Source organism: Oncorhynchus nerka, linkage group LG8, assembly GCF_034236695.1.
Source record: "Oncorhynchus nerka isolate Pitt River linkage group LG8, Oner_Uvic_2.0, whole genome shotgun sequence".
Taxonomy (NCBI): Eukaryota; Metazoa; Chordata; class Actinopteri; order Salmoniformes; family Salmonidae; genus Oncorhynchus; species Oncorhynchus nerka.
Window position 1 is genome coordinate 24,547,991 of NC_088403.1, and position 17,867 is coordinate 24,565,857.

At 44.5% G+C, this 17,867-nt stretch overlaps 1 protein-coding gene and 1 long non-coding RNA gene across 3 annotated transcripts in view; one reads left to right on the forward strand and one right to left on the reverse strand.

The window, feature by feature from the left end:
• Nucleotides 1-5,294: 5,294 nt before the first annotated feature.
• On the reverse strand, nt 5,295-7,196 carry LOC135572890 (uncharacterized). The gene is made up of 2 exons (XR_010464523.1): nt 7,092-7,196; nt 5,295-6,744 (listed from the first exon to the last, which is right to left on the reverse strand). It is a non-coding gene; the product is annotated as an uncharacterized LOC135572890 (long non-coding RNA).
• The window catches only part of LOC115133797 (golgin subfamily B member 1-like), a 30,999-nt gene continuing 19,852 nt past the window's right edge, over nt 6,721-17,867 (forward strand). The window contains exons 1-10 of one of the 2 annotated variants that reach the window (XM_065021559.1): nt 6,721-6,819; nt 10,565-10,655; nt 11,107-11,286; nt 11,638-11,751; nt 11,926-12,093; nt 12,206-12,328; nt 12,432-12,545; nt 13,250-14,063; nt 14,179-14,255; nt 17,621-17,690. In XM_065021559.1, the coding sequence (XP_064877631.1) occupies nt 10,575-10,655; nt 11,107-11,286; nt 11,638-11,751; nt 11,926-12,093; nt 12,206-12,328; nt 12,432-12,545; nt 13,250-14,063; nt 14,179-14,255; nt 17,621-17,690 (1,741 nt within the window). In that variant the 5' untranslated portion in view covers nt 6,721-6,819; nt 10,565-10,574. Of the gene's footprint in view, nt 6,820-10,564; nt 10,656-11,106; nt 11,287-11,637; nt 11,752-11,925; nt 12,094-12,205; nt 12,329-12,414; nt 12,546-13,249; nt 14,064-14,178; nt 14,256-17,620; nt 17,691-17,867 lie in introns of those variants that run through there. The other variant, XM_065021558.1, reaches the window with a different exon arrangement.

The following is a 17,867-nucleotide window of genomic DNA, read 5'->3' on the forward strand; positions in this document are numbered from 1 at the left end:
TCACAGTTCTGTGTTTAGTTTGGTTTATTGAGATTCCTTCACATTCATAGACCAAGTAGGCCCAGGTCATTACTCACGAATAACTTCATCATGACTACAAGACAATGCTTTCTGTATTACAGTGCCAGACTTTGATTCTTCATGCAGCCCAACAGGAACATTGAGGCCAGACAAGCAGTGGATTTAGCATAATGCACAATAAAGTACTTCAACTGTGGCGCTTAGGCCCAGATAGAACATTGTGGCACATCCTACAGTCGGTTAGAGGTTTCTTATTTAGACTACAGTACAGAGTACATGCTGTAGCTTTCACAGAAATCCCCAAAACAGTTTGCTTTACTGGTTCTTAAAGCTGGAATCCTTAATGGTGAAACTTTCATATCCGTTTGGGATATTACTATACTGACCAAAAATATAAACGCAACATGTAAAGTGTTGAGCCCATGTTTCATGAGCTGAAATAAGATCCCAGAATTTTTCCATTTGCACAAAAAGCTTATTTCTCCAAAATGATATGCAGAAATTTGTTTACATTCCTGTTAGTGAACATTTCTCCCGTGCCAAGGTAACCCATCCACCAGACAGGTGTGGCATATCAAGAAGAGGAGGACACGTACGGCCAAATTTGAGAGACAGTGGTGCCGTTTCCCCTAATGTGTATTCCATCTTTAAAGGCTTTATCTAGAACAGGGGTGTCAAACTCATTCCCATGTGGGGCTGCATGTCTGCAGAACCCTAAACAACCAGGTGAGGGGAGTTCCTTACTAGTGGGTGACCTTAGTGGAGCAAGTTGAGAGCTTCAAGTTCCTTGGTGTCCACATCACCAACAAACAAACATGGTCTAAGCACACCAAGATAGTCATGAAGAGGGCACGACAAAAACCTATTCCCTTCAGGAGACTGAAAAGATTTTGCATGGGTCCTCAAAAGGTTCTACAGCTGCACCATCGAGAGCATCCTGACTGGTTGCATCAATGTCTCTTATGGCAACTGCTCGGCCTCCGACCGCAAGGCTCTACAGAGGGTAATGTGTACGGCCCAGTACATCACTAGGGCCAAGCTTCCTGCCATCCAGGACCTTTATACCAGGCGGTGTCAGAGGAAGGCCCTAAAAAATGTCAAAGACTCCAGCCACCCTAGTCATAGACTGTTCTCTCTGCTACAGCACGGCTAGCGGTACCGGAGCGCCAAGTCTAGGTCCAAGAGGCTTCTAAACAGCTTCAACCCCCAAGCCATAAGACTACTGAATATGTAATCAAATGGCTACCCAGACTACTTGCATTGCCCCCCCCCTATTCTACACTGCTGCTACTCTCTTATTATGTATGCATAAGTGACTTTAATAACTCTACCCACATGTATATTACCTCAATTACCTCGACTAACCAGTGCCCCTGCCCATTGACTCTGTACCGGTACCCCCTGTATATAGCCTCCACATTGACTCTGTACCGGTACCCCCTGTATATAGCCTCCACATTGACTCTGTACTGGTACCCCCTGTATATAGCCTCCACATTGACTCTGTACCGGTACCCCCTGTATATAGCCTCCACATTGACTCTGTACTGGTACCCCCTGTATATAGCCTCCACATTGACTCTGTACCGGTACCCCCTGTATATAGCCTCCACATTGACTCTGTACTGGTACCCCCTGTATATAGCCTCCACATTGACTCTGTACCGGTACCCCCTGTATATAGCCTCCACATTGACTCTGTACTGGTACCCCCTGTATATAGCCTCGCTATTGTTATTTTACTGCTGCCCTTTAATTATTTGTTACTTTATTTATTTATTTGTATTTTTCTTAACTGCATTGTTGGTTAAGAGCTTGTAAGTAAGCATTTCACTGTAAGATTTAACAAAGCTAATCTGAAAACAAGACTCCCTAAATTTTATCAGCATATCGATTGCGCAACCAGGGGTGGTAAAACCTTGGATCATTGTTACTCTAACTTCCGCGACGCATATAAGGCCCTGCCCCGCCCCCCTTTCGGAAAAGCTGACCACGACTCCATTTTGTTGATCCCTGCCTACAGGCAGAAACTTAAACAAGAGGCAAGACATCCTGGTCCGTGACTGGGCTGGGTTTCTTCTTGTAGTCCGTGATTGACTGTAGACCCTGCCACATGCCTCTTGTGTCTGAGCCGTTGAATTGAGATTCTACTTTGTCTCTGTACTGACGCTGAGGTCTGTCCAACGCTGGTCAGACCAAGCTGACTCCACACTCCAAGACTGCTTCCATCACGTGGACTGGGACATGTTTCGTATTGCGTCAGATAAAAATATTGACGAATACGCTGATTCGGTGTGCGAGTTCATTAGAACGTGCGTTGAAGATGTCGTTCCCATAGCAACGATAAAAACGCTGAGGTCTGTCCAACGCTGGTCAGACCAAGCTGACTCCACACTCCAAGACTGCTTCCATCACGTGGACTGGGACATGTTTCGTATTGCGTCAGATAAAAATATTTGACGAATACGCTGATTCGGTGTGCGAGTTCATTAGAACGTGCGTTGAAGATGTCGTTCCCATAGCAACGATAAAAACATTCCCTAACCAGAAACCGTGGATTGATGGCAGCATTCGCGTGAAACTGAAAGCGCGAACCACTGCTTTTAATCAGGGCAAGGTGTCTGGCAACATGACCGAATACAAACAGTGCAGCTATTCCCTCCGCAAGGCTATTAAACAAGCTAAGCGTCAGTACAGAGACAAAGTAGAATCTCAATTCAACGGCTCAGACACAAGAGGCATGTGGCAGGGTCTACAGTCAATCACGGACTACAAGAAGAAACCCAGCCCAGTCACGGACCAGGATGTCTTGCTCCCAGGCAGACTAAATAACTTTTTTGCCCGCTTTGAGGACAATACGAAAACATGCGGTCTCTCCTTCACTGCAGCCGAGGTGAGTAAGACATTTAAACGTGTTAACCCTCGCAAGGCTGCAGGCCCAGACGGCATCCCCAGCCGCGCCCTCAGAGCATGCGCAGACCAGCTGGCCGGTGTGTTTACGGACATATTCAATCAATCCCTATACCAGTCTGCTGTTCCCACATGCTTCAAGAGGGCCACCATTGTTCCTGTTCCCAAGAAAGCTAAGGTAACTGAGCTAAACAACTACCGCCCCGTAGCACACACTTCCGTCATCATGAAGTGCTTTGAGAGACTAGTCAAGGACCATATCACCTCCACCCTACCTGACACCCTAGACCCACTCCAATTTGCTTACCGCCCAAATAGGTCCACAGACGATGCAATCTCAACCACACTGCACACTACCCTAACCCACCTGGACAAGAGGAATACCTATGTGAGAATGCTGTTCATCGACTACAGCTCGGCATTCAACACCATAGTACCCTCCAAGCTCGTCATCAAGCTCGAGACCCTGGGTCTCGACCCCGCCCTGTGCAACTGGGTACTGGACTTCCTGACGGGCCGCCCCCAGGTGGTGAGGGTAGGCAACAACATCTCCTCCCCGCTGATCCTCAACACGGGGGCCCCACAAGGGTGCGTTCTGAGCCCTCTCCTGTACTCCCTGTTCACCCACGACTGCGTGGCCACGCACGCCTCCAACTCAATCATCAAGTTTGCGGACGACACAACAGTGGTAGGCTTGATTACCAACAACAACGAGACGGCCTACAGGGAGGAGGTGAGGGCCCTCGGAGTGTGGTGTCAGGAAAATAACCTCACACTCAACGTCAACAAAACTAAGGAGATGATTGTGGACTTCAGGAAACAGCAGAGGGAACACCCCCCTATACACAGTAGTGGAGAGGGTAGCAAGTTTTAAGTTCCTCGGCATACACATCACAGACAAACTGAATTGGTCCACTCACACTGACAGCGTCGTGAAGAAGGCGCAGCAGCGCCTCTTCAACCTCAGGAGGCTGAAGAAATTTGGCTTGTCACCAAAAGCACTCACAAACTTCTACAGATGCACAATCGAGAGCATCCTGGCGGGCTGTATCACCGCCTGGTACGGAAACTGCTCCGCCCTCAACCGTAAGGCTCTCCAGAGGGTAGTGAGGTCTGCACAACGCATCACCGGGGGCAAACTACCTGCCCTCCAGGACACCTACACCACCCGATGTTACAGGAAGGCCATAAAGATCATCAAGGACATCAACCACCGAACCACTGCCTGTTCACCCCGCTATCATCCAGAAGGCGAGGTCAGTACAGGTGCATCAAAGCTGGGACCGAGAGACTGAAAACAGCTTCTATCTCAAGGCCATCAGACTGTTAAACAGCCACCACTAACATTGAGTGGCTGCTGCCAACACACTGTCATTGACACTGACCCAACTCCAGCCACTTTAATAATGGGAATTGATGGGAAATGATGTAAATATATCACTAGCCACTTTAAACAATGCTACCTTATATAATGTTACTTACCCTACATTATTCATCTCATATGCATACGTATATACTGTACTCTACATCATCGACTGCATCCTTATGTAATACATGTATCACTAGCCACTTTAACTATGCCACTTTGTTTACATACTCATCTCATATGTATATACTGTACTCGATACCATCTACTGTATGCTGCTCTGTACCATCACTCATTCATATATCCTTATGTACATATTCTTTATCCCCTTACACTGTGTATAAGACAGTAGTTTTGGAATTGTTAGTTAGATTACTTGTTGGTTATCACTGCATTGTCGGAACTAGAAGCTACACTCGCATTAACATCTGCTAACCATGTGTATGTGACAAATAAAATTTGATTTGATTCGATTTACACCTGTTGTATTCGGTGCGTGTGACAATTTGATTTGATTTGATTTAATTCCTCTCGAGTACAAGGGAGGAGCGAAAACCCGCAGACACTCAGCCCTCCGTGGAATGAGTTTGACACCTGTGATATACACTGAGGATACAAAACATTAAGGACACATCTTTCCATGACATAGCTTTCACCTGGACAGTCTATGATCCCTAATTGATGTCACTTGTTAAATCCCCTTCAATCTGTAGGTGAAGGGGAGGAGACCGGTTGAAGAAGGATTTTTAAGCCTTGAGACATCGAGTGTGTGTGTGCCATTCAGAGGGTGAATGGGCAAGACAAAAGATTTAAGTGCCTTTGAATGGGGTATGGTAGTAGGTGCCAGGCACACCGGTTTGTGTCAAGAACTGCAATGCTGCTGGGTTTTTCACTCTAACAACAGTTTCATGTGTGTAACAAAAATGGTCCACCCAAAGGACATCCAGCCAACTCACACATCCAGCCAACTTCACACATCCAGACAACAGTCAACACATTTGCAACTTTAGGGATTATTGTTGGCATGATTTTGAACACAATGCTGCCATTCATATAGTATTTTCACAGTTTGTACAAATAAAATAAGTAAAGACAATAATAAAAGAATACACATTATAAGCATAGATAAAGACAATTCTGTATTCGTTCAACTCAATAGTGGTTCGAATTTTGATTGACACAGTATAATGCAGGAATGGGAATAGTCTTGTGACAGACTGAATATGAATGTAATTGAGTAGATTTGGTTCTGGGTGCCGAGATTAGAATGTGAAAGACCCATTCCCTGTCTGGTGGCCCAGGAAACATACTTCTCAGTTATGTACAGTCACATGAAAAGCTGGCTGTGGGACAAAATAGCTGCTTAGTTAGACCCCTATACTGTACATCCTATACATGTTACAAATGACAGTTCATAGGTGGGTAGTGTAGTTGAATTGACGTTATCCCCTTTAGAAAAGTGTTACAATAGTGTGTTTAATGCCCGATTCTTCCCCTCCTGTTAGTGGTTTTGGAGAAGCTTTCCTTGAACATTATTATAGTAGTTTATGATATGAATATCAAACATGTAACTTTCATATTGGCATTACAGTACAAGGAATACACATGCAACCGATACATGCATATACTGTAAAACACTAGACTGTTAGTAATAAATGAAATGTAAAAATGAAATGCTCAAGCTGAATGACTTCAGTAAGGTGCTCTTTCCATTCTACTTCAACTCTCTCCCAACTTTCTCACCACTGTTGCACTTCATTTTCCCAAAAGATCAGTGAGATCTTGTGATGTCTTGAGCAGGCTGTCCGGTTAGTGATAGGGTTTGTTAAAACTCTTAGAATAATTGAGACTTCTTCAGGTTTAAAGGGACTTGGTATGTTTACTCTGGTCACCCTGATTTTGTGTCAGGGCTGGGGCAGATCTGCTTGGCAACCCCTCCACCGCCCCTTCTACGCCACCAATGCAGGTGTCTGTAGATAGAGTCAAAGACGGACACGGTGTACCGTGCAAACAGTGTGGTCCACTTTAGCATCTGCACGAACCAGTTCACAGAGCGACTCACAAAGGTCAGAAACACTGTGGTGTAGTGTGCAAGTAGGAGAAGGCTTCGTCCAAGTTGCCTTCCATTGTTGATGATCAGATTGACCCGTGGGTCATGACCCGGCCCCATCCTAATAAATTCAGCAGTGTGGTTCCAAACGAAAATGGATAAGAAGGTTAATCGTGGTATAAAAAGACAAAAACATTATCTTGTAAAAAACTTTTTTTTTTAAGTGTTTTGGCCCATGTTGCACATTTTTCGTTTTTTGAAATGTCCATGTCCCTAAGACGGTCTCTATAAAAATGGTAAAGGTCGGAATTTACAGACTCCCCCTTACTGTTGAGCAATCCTCCACTGGCCAATCGATGTTCTGCAAGTTTTGTTTCCGGGATGTTTGGTGATGTGGCTATGCACAGAAATACAGCAGAGGAGATTTATCATATAAAAAGAATAAACAGACATCTGAGAAGCTTTCATACAGGTTAGTCGCTCGTTCTTTCAACTATCAGCACACCATTCACAGAGTTGCAATTTAGAACAGCTGCCACACGCTCCAATAAAACAAGGCACGGCGATATATTTAGACAATATTGTTATCGTTGTTAGCCAGCAAGCTAGCTAGCTGCTTGTCTACGTGCACTGAAAAGCTAAGTCGTTCGCGTTCTCTCTGAGATTGTCTACTGTGCTGTTTTTATACAAGCGCAACCAATACATCATAATTCCGATTTATGTATAAACATCAAATACTCTTACTATGGTTGGAGCCAGCACTGTCAAAATGTTCAGAAAGTAAGCCATCCCATTTCTCCCCATAATCTGCTGTTCAGGAGTAGTGGGCAAAACGAAGTGACGCAGCCGCAGTCGAATGGCCCTATTGTTCGGCAGTGTTCGGTTCTTCGGGTGACATTCGAACCCCGAGGCCCTCTGCACGAACTATCTGGGTCGCAATAACAATAATGCCCGTAAATGTATGTTGCCACAGGTATATTATTGGCACAAATGATGATTGACTGCAGTGGCGGTCGGGGCCATTTAAGATGAGGGAGGATGATACATTTTTATGAGTATGGCCTTATTTCTATTACAGCATATTGGATGACTCATTCACATTCACCCAGCTAACATCGATAGGTTTAGGCTACTACATGATACTCTAATTTCCCTTGTACCCATTGTGATGCTGCTACAACCTAGCCTATGAGGTGGAGAATCAAGGTGACAGACAGTGACACAGTCAATACCGCCTTCCACACTCTTGACTGCATCTAGCTGACAGTTGCAAATGTGAATTTCTATTGGACAAATTCAGGTCTTTTTCCCCCAGTTTCTTTCCGTTTACGAACCCGGCGGCAATAAGTAAAAATAAAAAGCTTACCTTGGAAGAAATCCAGTGTTGGATAGCCAGCTAGTTGACATAGCATCCCTCTCTGTACACTTAACTAGCTAGCTGCATTTGCTAGCTAAGTAAGTGAAAGTAACACAAATAAAATACAACACTCTCTCTCTTACTTTTCCTTAATTTTTAGAATAAATTGTTTTGTTAACCATTCAACTACTGTCTTTCTCTCTCTTTGAGTCAACTAATGTTACTCACCACATTTTATGCACTGCAGTGCTAGCTAGCTGAAGCTTATGCTTTCAGTACTAGATTCATTCTCTTATCTTTTGATTGCGTGGACAACATGTCAGTTCATGCTGAGGTTTCTAAGACGTCCTCCGGAAGTTGTCATAATTACTGTGTAAGTCTATGGAACGGGGTGAGAACCATGAGCCTCTTAGGATTTGTATTGAAGTCAATGTACCCAGAGAAGGACAGAAGCTAGCTGTCCTCCAGCTTCACTATGGTGCTAACATGCTGAGGGCTGCGGAGGCTACTGTAGACCTTCATTGCAAAACAGTGTGTTTTCATCAATTATTTGGTGACGTGAATATATTTAGTATAGTTTGATCTAGAGGTCAACCGATTATGATTTTTCAATACCGATTATTGGAGGACCCAAAAAAAGGCGATACCGATTATTCGGCCGATTTTTATCATTTATTTGTAACAATGACAATTACAACAATACTGAATGAACACTTAATTTAACTTAATATAATACATCAATAAAATCAATTTATCCTCAAGTAAATAATGAAACATGTTCAATTTGGTTTAAATAATGCAAAAACAAAGTGTTGGAGAAGAAAGTAAAAGTGCAATATGTGCTATGTAAGAAAGCTAACATTTCAGTTCCTTGCTTAGAACATGAGAACATATGAAAGCTGGTGGTTCCTTTTAACATGAGTCTTCAATATTCCCAGGTAAGAAGTTTTAGGTTGTAGTTATTATAGGACTATTTCCCTCTATACCATTTGTATTTCATTAACCTTTGATTATTGGATGTTCTTATAGGCACTTTAGTATTGCCAGTGTAATGGTATAGCTTCCGTCCCTCTCCTCGCTCCTCCCTGGGCTCGAACCAGCAACACAACGACAACAGCCACCATCGAAGCAGCATTACCCATGCAGAGCAAGGGGAACAACTACTAGAAGGCTCAGAGCGAGTGCCGTTTGAAACGCTATTAGCGCACGCTAACTAGCCAGCCATTTCACTTCGGTTACACCCAGCCTCATCTCAGGAGTTGATAGGCTTGAAGTTATACACAGCGCAATGCTTGACGCACAATGAAGAGCTGCTGGCAAAACGCAAAGAAAGTGCTGTTTGAATGAATGTTTACGCGCCTGCTTCTGCCTACCACCGCTCAGTCAGATACTTAGATACTTGTATGCTTGTATTCTCAGTCAGATTATATGCAACGCAGGACACGCTAGATAATATCTAGTAATATCATCAACCATGTGTAGTTAACTAGTGATTATGATTGATTGTTTTTTATAAGATAAGTTTAATGCTAGCTAGCAACTTACCTTGGCTTACTGCATTCGCGTAACAGGCAGTCTCCTTGTGGAGTGCAACGAGAGAGAGGCAGGTCGTTATTGCGTTGGACTAGTTAACTGTAAGGTTGCAAGATTGGATCCCCCGAGCTGAGAAGGTGAAAATCTGTCTTTAACCTACCGTTCCTAGGCCATCATTGAAAATAAGAATGTGTTCTTAATTGACTTGCATAGTTAAATAAAGGTATCAAAATATACAAAAAATCAGCAAATCTGCGCCAAAAAACACAGATTTCCAATTGTTATGAAAACTTGAAATCGGCCCTAATTGATCGGCCATTAATCGGTCGACCTCTAGTTTGATCAAAAAATAATAACCTTTTGAAAATGTCATAATATTTTATGAAATTCACTGAGGAGGATGGTCCTCCGAGGGGCCTCTAGTGATTGACTGTCCAGTAATCCTCATTCTATGATTTCACTGGTCTCAATTGTTATCATCCACTGCACTTATTTCCATTTATTATTTTATTTTTATCAATGTTTTTGTCTTAAATAATTTCAATACACAGAAATGTGAATCATAACGTAACAGGGGTGCTAACATTGGAAATGCATCATAACTCCATGGAGATTTTTTGATCCGGTTTCTGTTGCTGCTGATGTAAAAAGGGCTTTATAAATAATGATTGATTTGACAGAACCCTCAATCTCCAAACTCTAGAATCTCGGGCATCTCTCAGAAATCTCAAAACTGTTCGCTGCTCTGGCCCCCCAATGGTGGAACAAACTCCCCCACGACGCCAGGACAGCGGAGTCAATCACCACCTTCCGGAGACACCTGAAACCCCACCTCTTTAAGGAATACCTAGGATAGGATAAAGTAATCCTTCTCACCCCCCCCCCCCCTTAAAAGACTTAGATGCACTATTGTAAAGTGGCTGTTCCACTGGATGTCATAAGGTGAAAGCACCAATTTGTAAGTCGCTCTGGATAAGAGCGTCTGCTAAATGACTTAAATGTAAATGTAAATCTCATATCTAACATGTCAAACCAAGGTGAAAGTATCATGTTAGGACATGGGTTTACTTTGATCAGGGATCTTGCATGGGAAGAAACACTGCATGGAATATTCACAATTTTTAAGAAACCTTTGATAAGCTTATCATTTATTTTGTTGTGGCATCTATGGACTCAGAAGATAAGAAAGCCCCAAAATATATTTGGAAAGTTTAGGTAGGACCTCTTGAAGGACCTTTTTGGGGTAGGATCTTTTGCAACCTACTGACCATGACCCAGGTCCCACCTGTCCAGATAAAGGCCTAATGTCTCTGTCTTGTATCACCAGTTTCGGCTACATGTTCAGCCGGCTGTCCCAGGGCTTTACCAACGTCCTGCAGGAGCTGTCTGGGGACGAGCCCCCCGATGGAGCCCCTCATGTAAGAGAGACTCCCTCAACCCCTCACAAGCTTACATAACATGGCACATGTTTTCTTTCCTGGGACCCATATTTATCAACTGTCTCAGAGCAGTAGTGTTTAACTAGGATCAGCTCCTCTCTGTCCATAATAATAAATCCATTGTGATCTAAAAGGCAAAACTGATCAGCACTCTAACACATGTTCCCCCAAACTCGGTTCTGGGGTCCCCCCTGGGTGCACGTTTTGGTTTTTGCTCTAGCACTACACAGCTGATTCAAATAACCAACTCATCATCAAGCGTTGATTATTTGAATCAGCTGTGTAGTGCAAGGGGAGAAACCAAAATGTGCACCCAGGAGGGACCCCAGGATCCAGTTTGGGAAACCCTGCTCTAACGAATCACCTTTGAAGACCTTAATGTTCTCCAAGTCCCCATATTTGTATCTTCTTCTCTGTGGCTCTGTTGCAGGATATGTTGGTCCCCCAGCTCCCCCCTGGAGATGCCCCCGGGGCCCCTGAGGAGTCTGGGCCTGGGGTGGAGGAGGAGCCCCTGGAGAGGCTGGCTCATCTGGAGCAGCTGACTGTGCATCTCAAGGAGGTGGTCAGAGATAAGGACAGCCAGCTGGCCACATTCGAAACGCAGCTCAAGGTGAGGCCTGGGTACAGGTGGGTGTGTTTTCCTTTGGTTTTGTGGACCTGCATGTATTTTGTTGACTGTGTTTGTGTGTTTGTGTGTGTGTGTGCGTGCGTGCGTGCATGCCTGTATGTATTGCTTTGACTTTGTATGCGTGTGTGAGACACATGAATGCAGTGGTTTTTAAATGGATGTGCCCTCAATGCATAGCTTCGATTTTTACTCTCCTGTGTGGGTTGGGTTCATGAAATATTCATATTTGATGCACTTCTTGTCAAATAATGATTGTGGTCAGAAGTATACTGAGATGATGCTGTTGTTGCTGGAACACAAGTTTCAATGCTGTGTTTGTTGGTGTGTTTACAGAGTGAAAGGGAGACAGCGGAGGCACGCTTCACTAAACTGAAGCTGCAGGCCAAAGCCAAGATGGCTACTCTGAACAAACAAATTACTGACCTCAAGGGGCAGGAGGGAGCAACAGTGAGTCCTTTAGCTGAGTTCAAATAACTCTACGTTCATTAAGCATGGTTCTGATGTGTATTTTAGCTGTTATGTATTCATTTAAAATGTTGTTGATTCTTTACAGCCAGTTTGGTCTACACTAGACTATTTTGTCATCAATAACATTTTGAAATCCTTGTCTATTTCCTGAAGATCTCTCCAGACAGCTCCTTCACCAGCTCAGCTCCTGCTGTGGAGGAAGAACTCCAGGAGCTGAGGAAGCAGCTCAGTGAGGTCTCGACCTCGGCGAAGAACCTCGAGGAGCGTCTCCAGATGTCCGAAGAGGCCCTGTGTGAAAAGGAAGCCGTACACACGGAGCAGGTGCCAATTTCGTTGTCACTCTAACCATTTTCAATGAAAATGTTCCGGATTGCATTGTATAAAAAAAAAGGGGGGCCCTTCAGCTGACTGCAGAGATGTGTCATGCGTTTAGGTTCGTGTGCTTCAGGCAGTTGTCTGTGAAAAGGACGTGCGTTTCCAGGAGCAGATCCAGAAGCATGAGGACGAGCTGCTGAGGGTCACAGTGCAGAGCCAGAACGACGCTGAGCTGCAGCAGGTACAAACTTCATTCTCTGACTCACTCTACACTCCCTCACACAGGCCAGGTCCTATACACTGTTTTTAGCCTGTACCCAAGCCTTTAGTGTGTGTGTTGCTAGGCTCTACGTGCAACCCAGCGGCGTTGTGAGGAGCAGGAGGAAGCCATGCGGTCACGCTGCCAGGTGCTAGAGATGCTGCAGGGGGAGCTGAACAATGCCGACCAGCAGAAACAGGTACAGACATGCTCTACTGTGCTGGTCAGTGGTGTTTTCTCAATGAAGGTCCCACAATAGAATAACAATGAGCAAAATGAGCCCATCTGAAGAGACTGACACAGAGTACTGTATTACATTATTCACCAAGTTACTAGTGTGACAGCGGAGTGACACTGATTGAGTAAGTACATTTGGTGATTGACAAGTTGCATGTTACATAAGGGCTGAGGGGCAGACTCATTTCTCATCTAAATGCAAAATCACTGCTTTACTCGCACAGCCGAGCAGTCCTCCTTGTAGACCCTACCGTCCCCGTCTTCATCAGTCTTCATTCTCCCTCTCTGTCTCTCTGCCTCTCTCTGTCTGCCTCTCTTTCCCTCTCTGCCTCTCTCTTTCCCTCTCTGCCTCTCTCTTTCCCTCTCTGCCTCTCTCTTTCCCTCTCTGCCTCTCTCTTTCCCTCTCTGCCTCTCTTTTTCCCTCTCTGCCTCTCTTTCCCTCTCTGCCTCTCTTTGCCTCTCTTTCCCTCTCTGCCTCTCTCTCTCTCTCTCTCTCCCTCTCTCTGCCTCTCTTTCCCGCTCTGCCTCTCTTTCCCGCTCTGCCTCTCTTGCCCTCTCTGCCTCTCTTGTCCTCTCTGCCTCTCTCTCTCACTCTGCCTCTCTGTCTCTTTCCCCCTCTCTGCCTCACTCTACCTCTATCTCTAACTCTCCCCCTTCTCTCTGCAGATCCTCACAGCTCAGTTCCGCCAGATGGAGCAGGAGCTGGCTGAGGCTGGCAGGCAAAGGGAGCAGGAGCTGGCTGAGGCTGGCAGGCAGAGGGAGGAGGAGCTGGCTGAGGCTGGCAGGCAGAGGGAGGAGGAGCTGGCTGAGGCTGGCAGGCAGAGGGAGGAGGAGCTGGCTGAGGCTGGCAGGCAGAGGGAGGAGGAGCTGGCTGAGGCTGGCAGGCAAAGGGAGCAGGAGCTGGCTGAGGCTGGCAGGCAAAGGGAGCAGGAGCTGGCTGAGGCTGGCAGGCAGAGGGAGGAGGAGAGGCAGCAGTGGGCTGGGTGGTCCAGCCAGGCCGAGGCAGAGCTGGTGGCCCTCCGAGCCAACCTGGAGGCCTCCGAGCAGGACAGAGCAGCCCAGCTAGCCAACCTGGAGGCCTCAGAGCATGACAGAGCTGCTCAGCTAGCCAGTCTGGAGGGTTCAGAGAGAGACAGATCAACCCAGATGGAGGAGCTGACAGTGAAACTGGAGTGGGCCACTAGAGAGCGGGAGGAAGTGACCAACAGAGAAGTAGCCAGGTTAGAGAAGGAGCTTGCTGCCTTAAGAGAGGAGTATGGAGAGGGGCAAAGGGCAGGAGAGGCCCTGGCTGAGTTGTTGACAGGCCTGCGCTCTCTGGCTGGAGAGGGGGCTGAGGAGGACAGCCCTGTTCCCACCGACCCGGCCCAGTGCCTGGGTACACTGCAGGCCCTGGAGGCCCGGCTGGAGAGGCTGAGGGTGGAGCAGAGGGAGAGCGAGGAACGCTGCGCCCAGGTCACCCACACCATGGAGACATTGCAAGGTAAGGGAACCAAATACACTATCATGCAAGTTCCGTTTATAAGTGTATAGGATTCATGATACCCTAACAAGTGGCTTGCTTGCAGCGTATTTAATAATTTTCTTTTTTCTTTCAGAACAACTGGATAAGCGCACCGCAGAAGGAGAAGAGGCAGTTGCTAGGATACAACAGCTGGAGCAGCAAATTGGAATGGTGAGCAGTCAGACGCACTAAATTAATTTAGGAGATTGTTATGACTACTAAATTAATTAAGGTAGCACATGTTGTAAGCTTGTTTTGAATCCTGTAATAACCTGAAAATAAACATCAAAATGTACTTTGGGAGAAATAGCTTATAGTGTTTATTATCTGTGAACCCCAAATTACCAGACTCTTCAGTCTGTTGTACCCATTGCTAGATTCTCTAATGTATTTCTGTAATTTGACCAAATGGTGGGCTCATTTTCATCTGTGTAAAAGACAAAGCTGTGGATGTCTTAAAATGCTCGTTATTTGAGAAGTTATGCAATGCCAAAAAAACTATGACCAATGATCCAAGATTGTTATTATGTTAATTATTAATTATTATTATGTTAATATATGGCATCTATTTATGTCAGATGTTTTCACACACAGTGAAATTACAGAAAGTATTCATAACCCTTGACCCATAACCCACATTTTGTTGTATTAGAGCCTGAATTCGAAATGTAAAAAAATATATATATATATATAAAACATTTCTCACCCATCTACACACAATATTCCATAATGACAAAGGGAAAACATGTTTTTAGAAGTGCTACTACATTTATTGAAAATTAGATACAGAAATATCTAATTTACATAAGTGTTCACACCACTGAGTCAATACAGCTAGAAGCACCTTCGGTAGCGTTTACAGCTGTGAGGCTTTGTGGGTAAGTCTCCAAGAGCTTTGCACATCTGGATTGTGCAATATTTTCACTTTTATTTATTTTTATTCTTCAAGCTCTGTCAAGTTGGTTGTTGATTATTGCTAGACAGCCATTTTCAAGTCTGGCCATAGATTTTCAAGACGATTTAAGTCAACTGTAACTAGGCCACTAAGAACAAAACATTAAGAACACCTTATTAATATTGAGTTGCCCCCTCCCTCCCCTTTTGCCCTCAGAACAGCCTCAATTCGTCAGGGCATGATGGACTCTACAAGGTGTCAAAAGCATTCCACAGGGATGCTGGCCCATGTTGACTCCAATGCTTCCCACAATTGTGTCAAGTTGGCTGGATGTCCTTTGGGTGGTGGACCATTCTTAGCGCACATGGTAAAATGTTGAGAAAAACCCAGCAGTGTTGCAGTTCTTTACGCAAACCGGTGCACCTGGCACCTACTACCATACCCCATTCAAAGGCACTTAAATCTATTGTTTTACCCATTCACCCTCTGAATGGCAGATGTACCCAATCCATGTCTCACTTGTCTCAAGGCTTAAAAATCCTTATTTAACCTGTCTCCTCCCCTTCATCTACACTGATTTAAAGTGGATTTAACAAGTGACATTAATAAGGGATCCTAGCTTTCACCTGGATTCACCTGTTCAGTCTATGTCATGGAAAGAACAGGTGTTCTTAATATTTTGTGCACTCAGTGTATATTTAAGCAATAAGGCCAGAAGTGTGGTATTTGACCAATATACCACAGCTAAGGGCTGTTCTTAGGCACAACGCAACACTGTGTATCACAAACCCCCGAGGTGCCGTATTTCTGTTATAAACTGGTTACCAACGTAATTAGAGCAGTAAAAATAAATGTTTTGTCATACCCATGTTATACGGTCTGATATACCAGGCTGTCAGCCAATCAGCGTTCAGGGCTCGACCCACCCAGTTTATAATTGGCCTTGTGTTTTAGGTTATTGTCCTGCTGAAATGGGAATCTGTCTCTTTTGGAAAGCAGACTGAACCAGGTTTTCCTCTAGGATTTTGCCTGTGCTTAGCTCTATTATGTTTCTTTTTATCCTGAAAAACTCTCCAGTCCTTACTGATGACAAGCATACCCATAAGATGATGCAGCCACCACCATGCTTGAAAATATGAAGTGTGGTACTCAGTGATGTGTTGTGTTCGATTTGCCCCAAACATAACTATTTGTATTCAGGACAAAAAGTTCATTTATTTGCCACATTTTTTGCAGTTTTACTTTAGTGCCTGATTGCAAACAGACATGTTTTGGAATAATTGTATTCTGTACAGGCTTCCTTCTTTTCACTCTGTTAATTAGGTAATTATTGTGGAGTAACTACAATGTTGATCCATCCTCAGTTTTCTTCTATCACAGCCATTAAACTCTGTAACTGTTTTAAAGTCACCATTGGCCTCATGGTGAAATCCCGGAGCGGTTTCCTTCCTTTGCGGCAACTAAGTTAGGAAGGATGCCTGTATCTTTGTAGTGACTGGGTGCATTGATACACCATCCAAAGTGTAATTAATAACTTCACCATGCTCAAAGGCATATTCAATGTCAGTTTTTAAAATGTTTACCCATCTACCAATAGGTTCCCTTCTTTGCAAGGCATTGGAAAGCTCTCTGGTCTTTGTAATTGAATCTGTGTTTGAAATTCAATGCTTGACTGAGGGGTAATTGAATGTGTGGGGTACAGAGATGAGGTAATCATTCAAAGATCATGTTAACCACTATTATTGCACACAGAGTGAGTCCCTGCAACTTATTATGTGACTTGTTAAGCACATTTTTACTCCTGAACTTATTTAGGCTTGCCATAACAAACGGGTTGAATACTTATTGACTCAGGACATTTTAACTCTTAATTTTTAAATAATTAGAAAAATGTCTGAAAACATCATTCCAATTTCACATTGTGGGGTATTGTGTTCAGGCCAGTGACAAAACATCTTAATTTAATCCATTTTAAATTCAGGCTGTAACATAACAACATGTGGAAAAAGTCAAGGGGTGTGAACACTTTCTGAAGGCACTGTATGTTCAATCTAATTGTTAGACAATCCCCTTTCCAGACAGAATTTGTTGACTGTGCGGAGTCACAATAGAAAACGACAAACGCTCTGTAGACATTTGTGCTGTATGTGTGTGCAGTCTGAAACAATATGATCTATTGGTGTGCTGTTATTTCACTGTGCTGTGAGGACTGCCCAGTCAGCACATTGAGTGTCGCACATGCTTATTCATGTGGGGAAGTCTCTCTGGTCTCTGCCCTGACTACTGGGGCAGGTCAGTCGGCCACGATCTATCTCAGAGGGGACAGCCTGAGGGACAGAGACAGCGGTTGGGTTTAATAATGCTGAGGCAGAATGTCCTCCTGTCGTTTGGGTCAAGGCAATGCTAATCGCCTCTCCACTGATCCTCTGTTATGACTGCAGCCCTGGGCTGACCTTCACACCCAGGCTCATCATAACTACAGTGTAACGATTGTGTAACTACATTACAGCTGTGTGAAACTGTTAACTCACTTCATTTTGAATGTAGTCCCACTTCAATGGGATTGATGTATTATTAAGTCATAAGGTTTACACCCTCTGTGTGTTCAGAAATAACTCAGGCCTTTGTCTTTCTCTCCTAGGCTGCTAGGGAGTCATTGGTCCAGTGTGTGACTGACCCGGCTGTGGAAGAAGTGACTGATGCTGAAAAAGGTAAGGAGACCTATTTTAAAATGTGTGTTTTTATTCTCTGAATCTGAAAGCCAACCACCAGGACCAGTCATACATCTGAAAGCCAACCGCCAGGACCAGTCATACATCTGAAAGCCAACCACCAGGACCAGTCATACATCTGAAAGCCAACCACCAGGACCAGTCATACATCTGAAA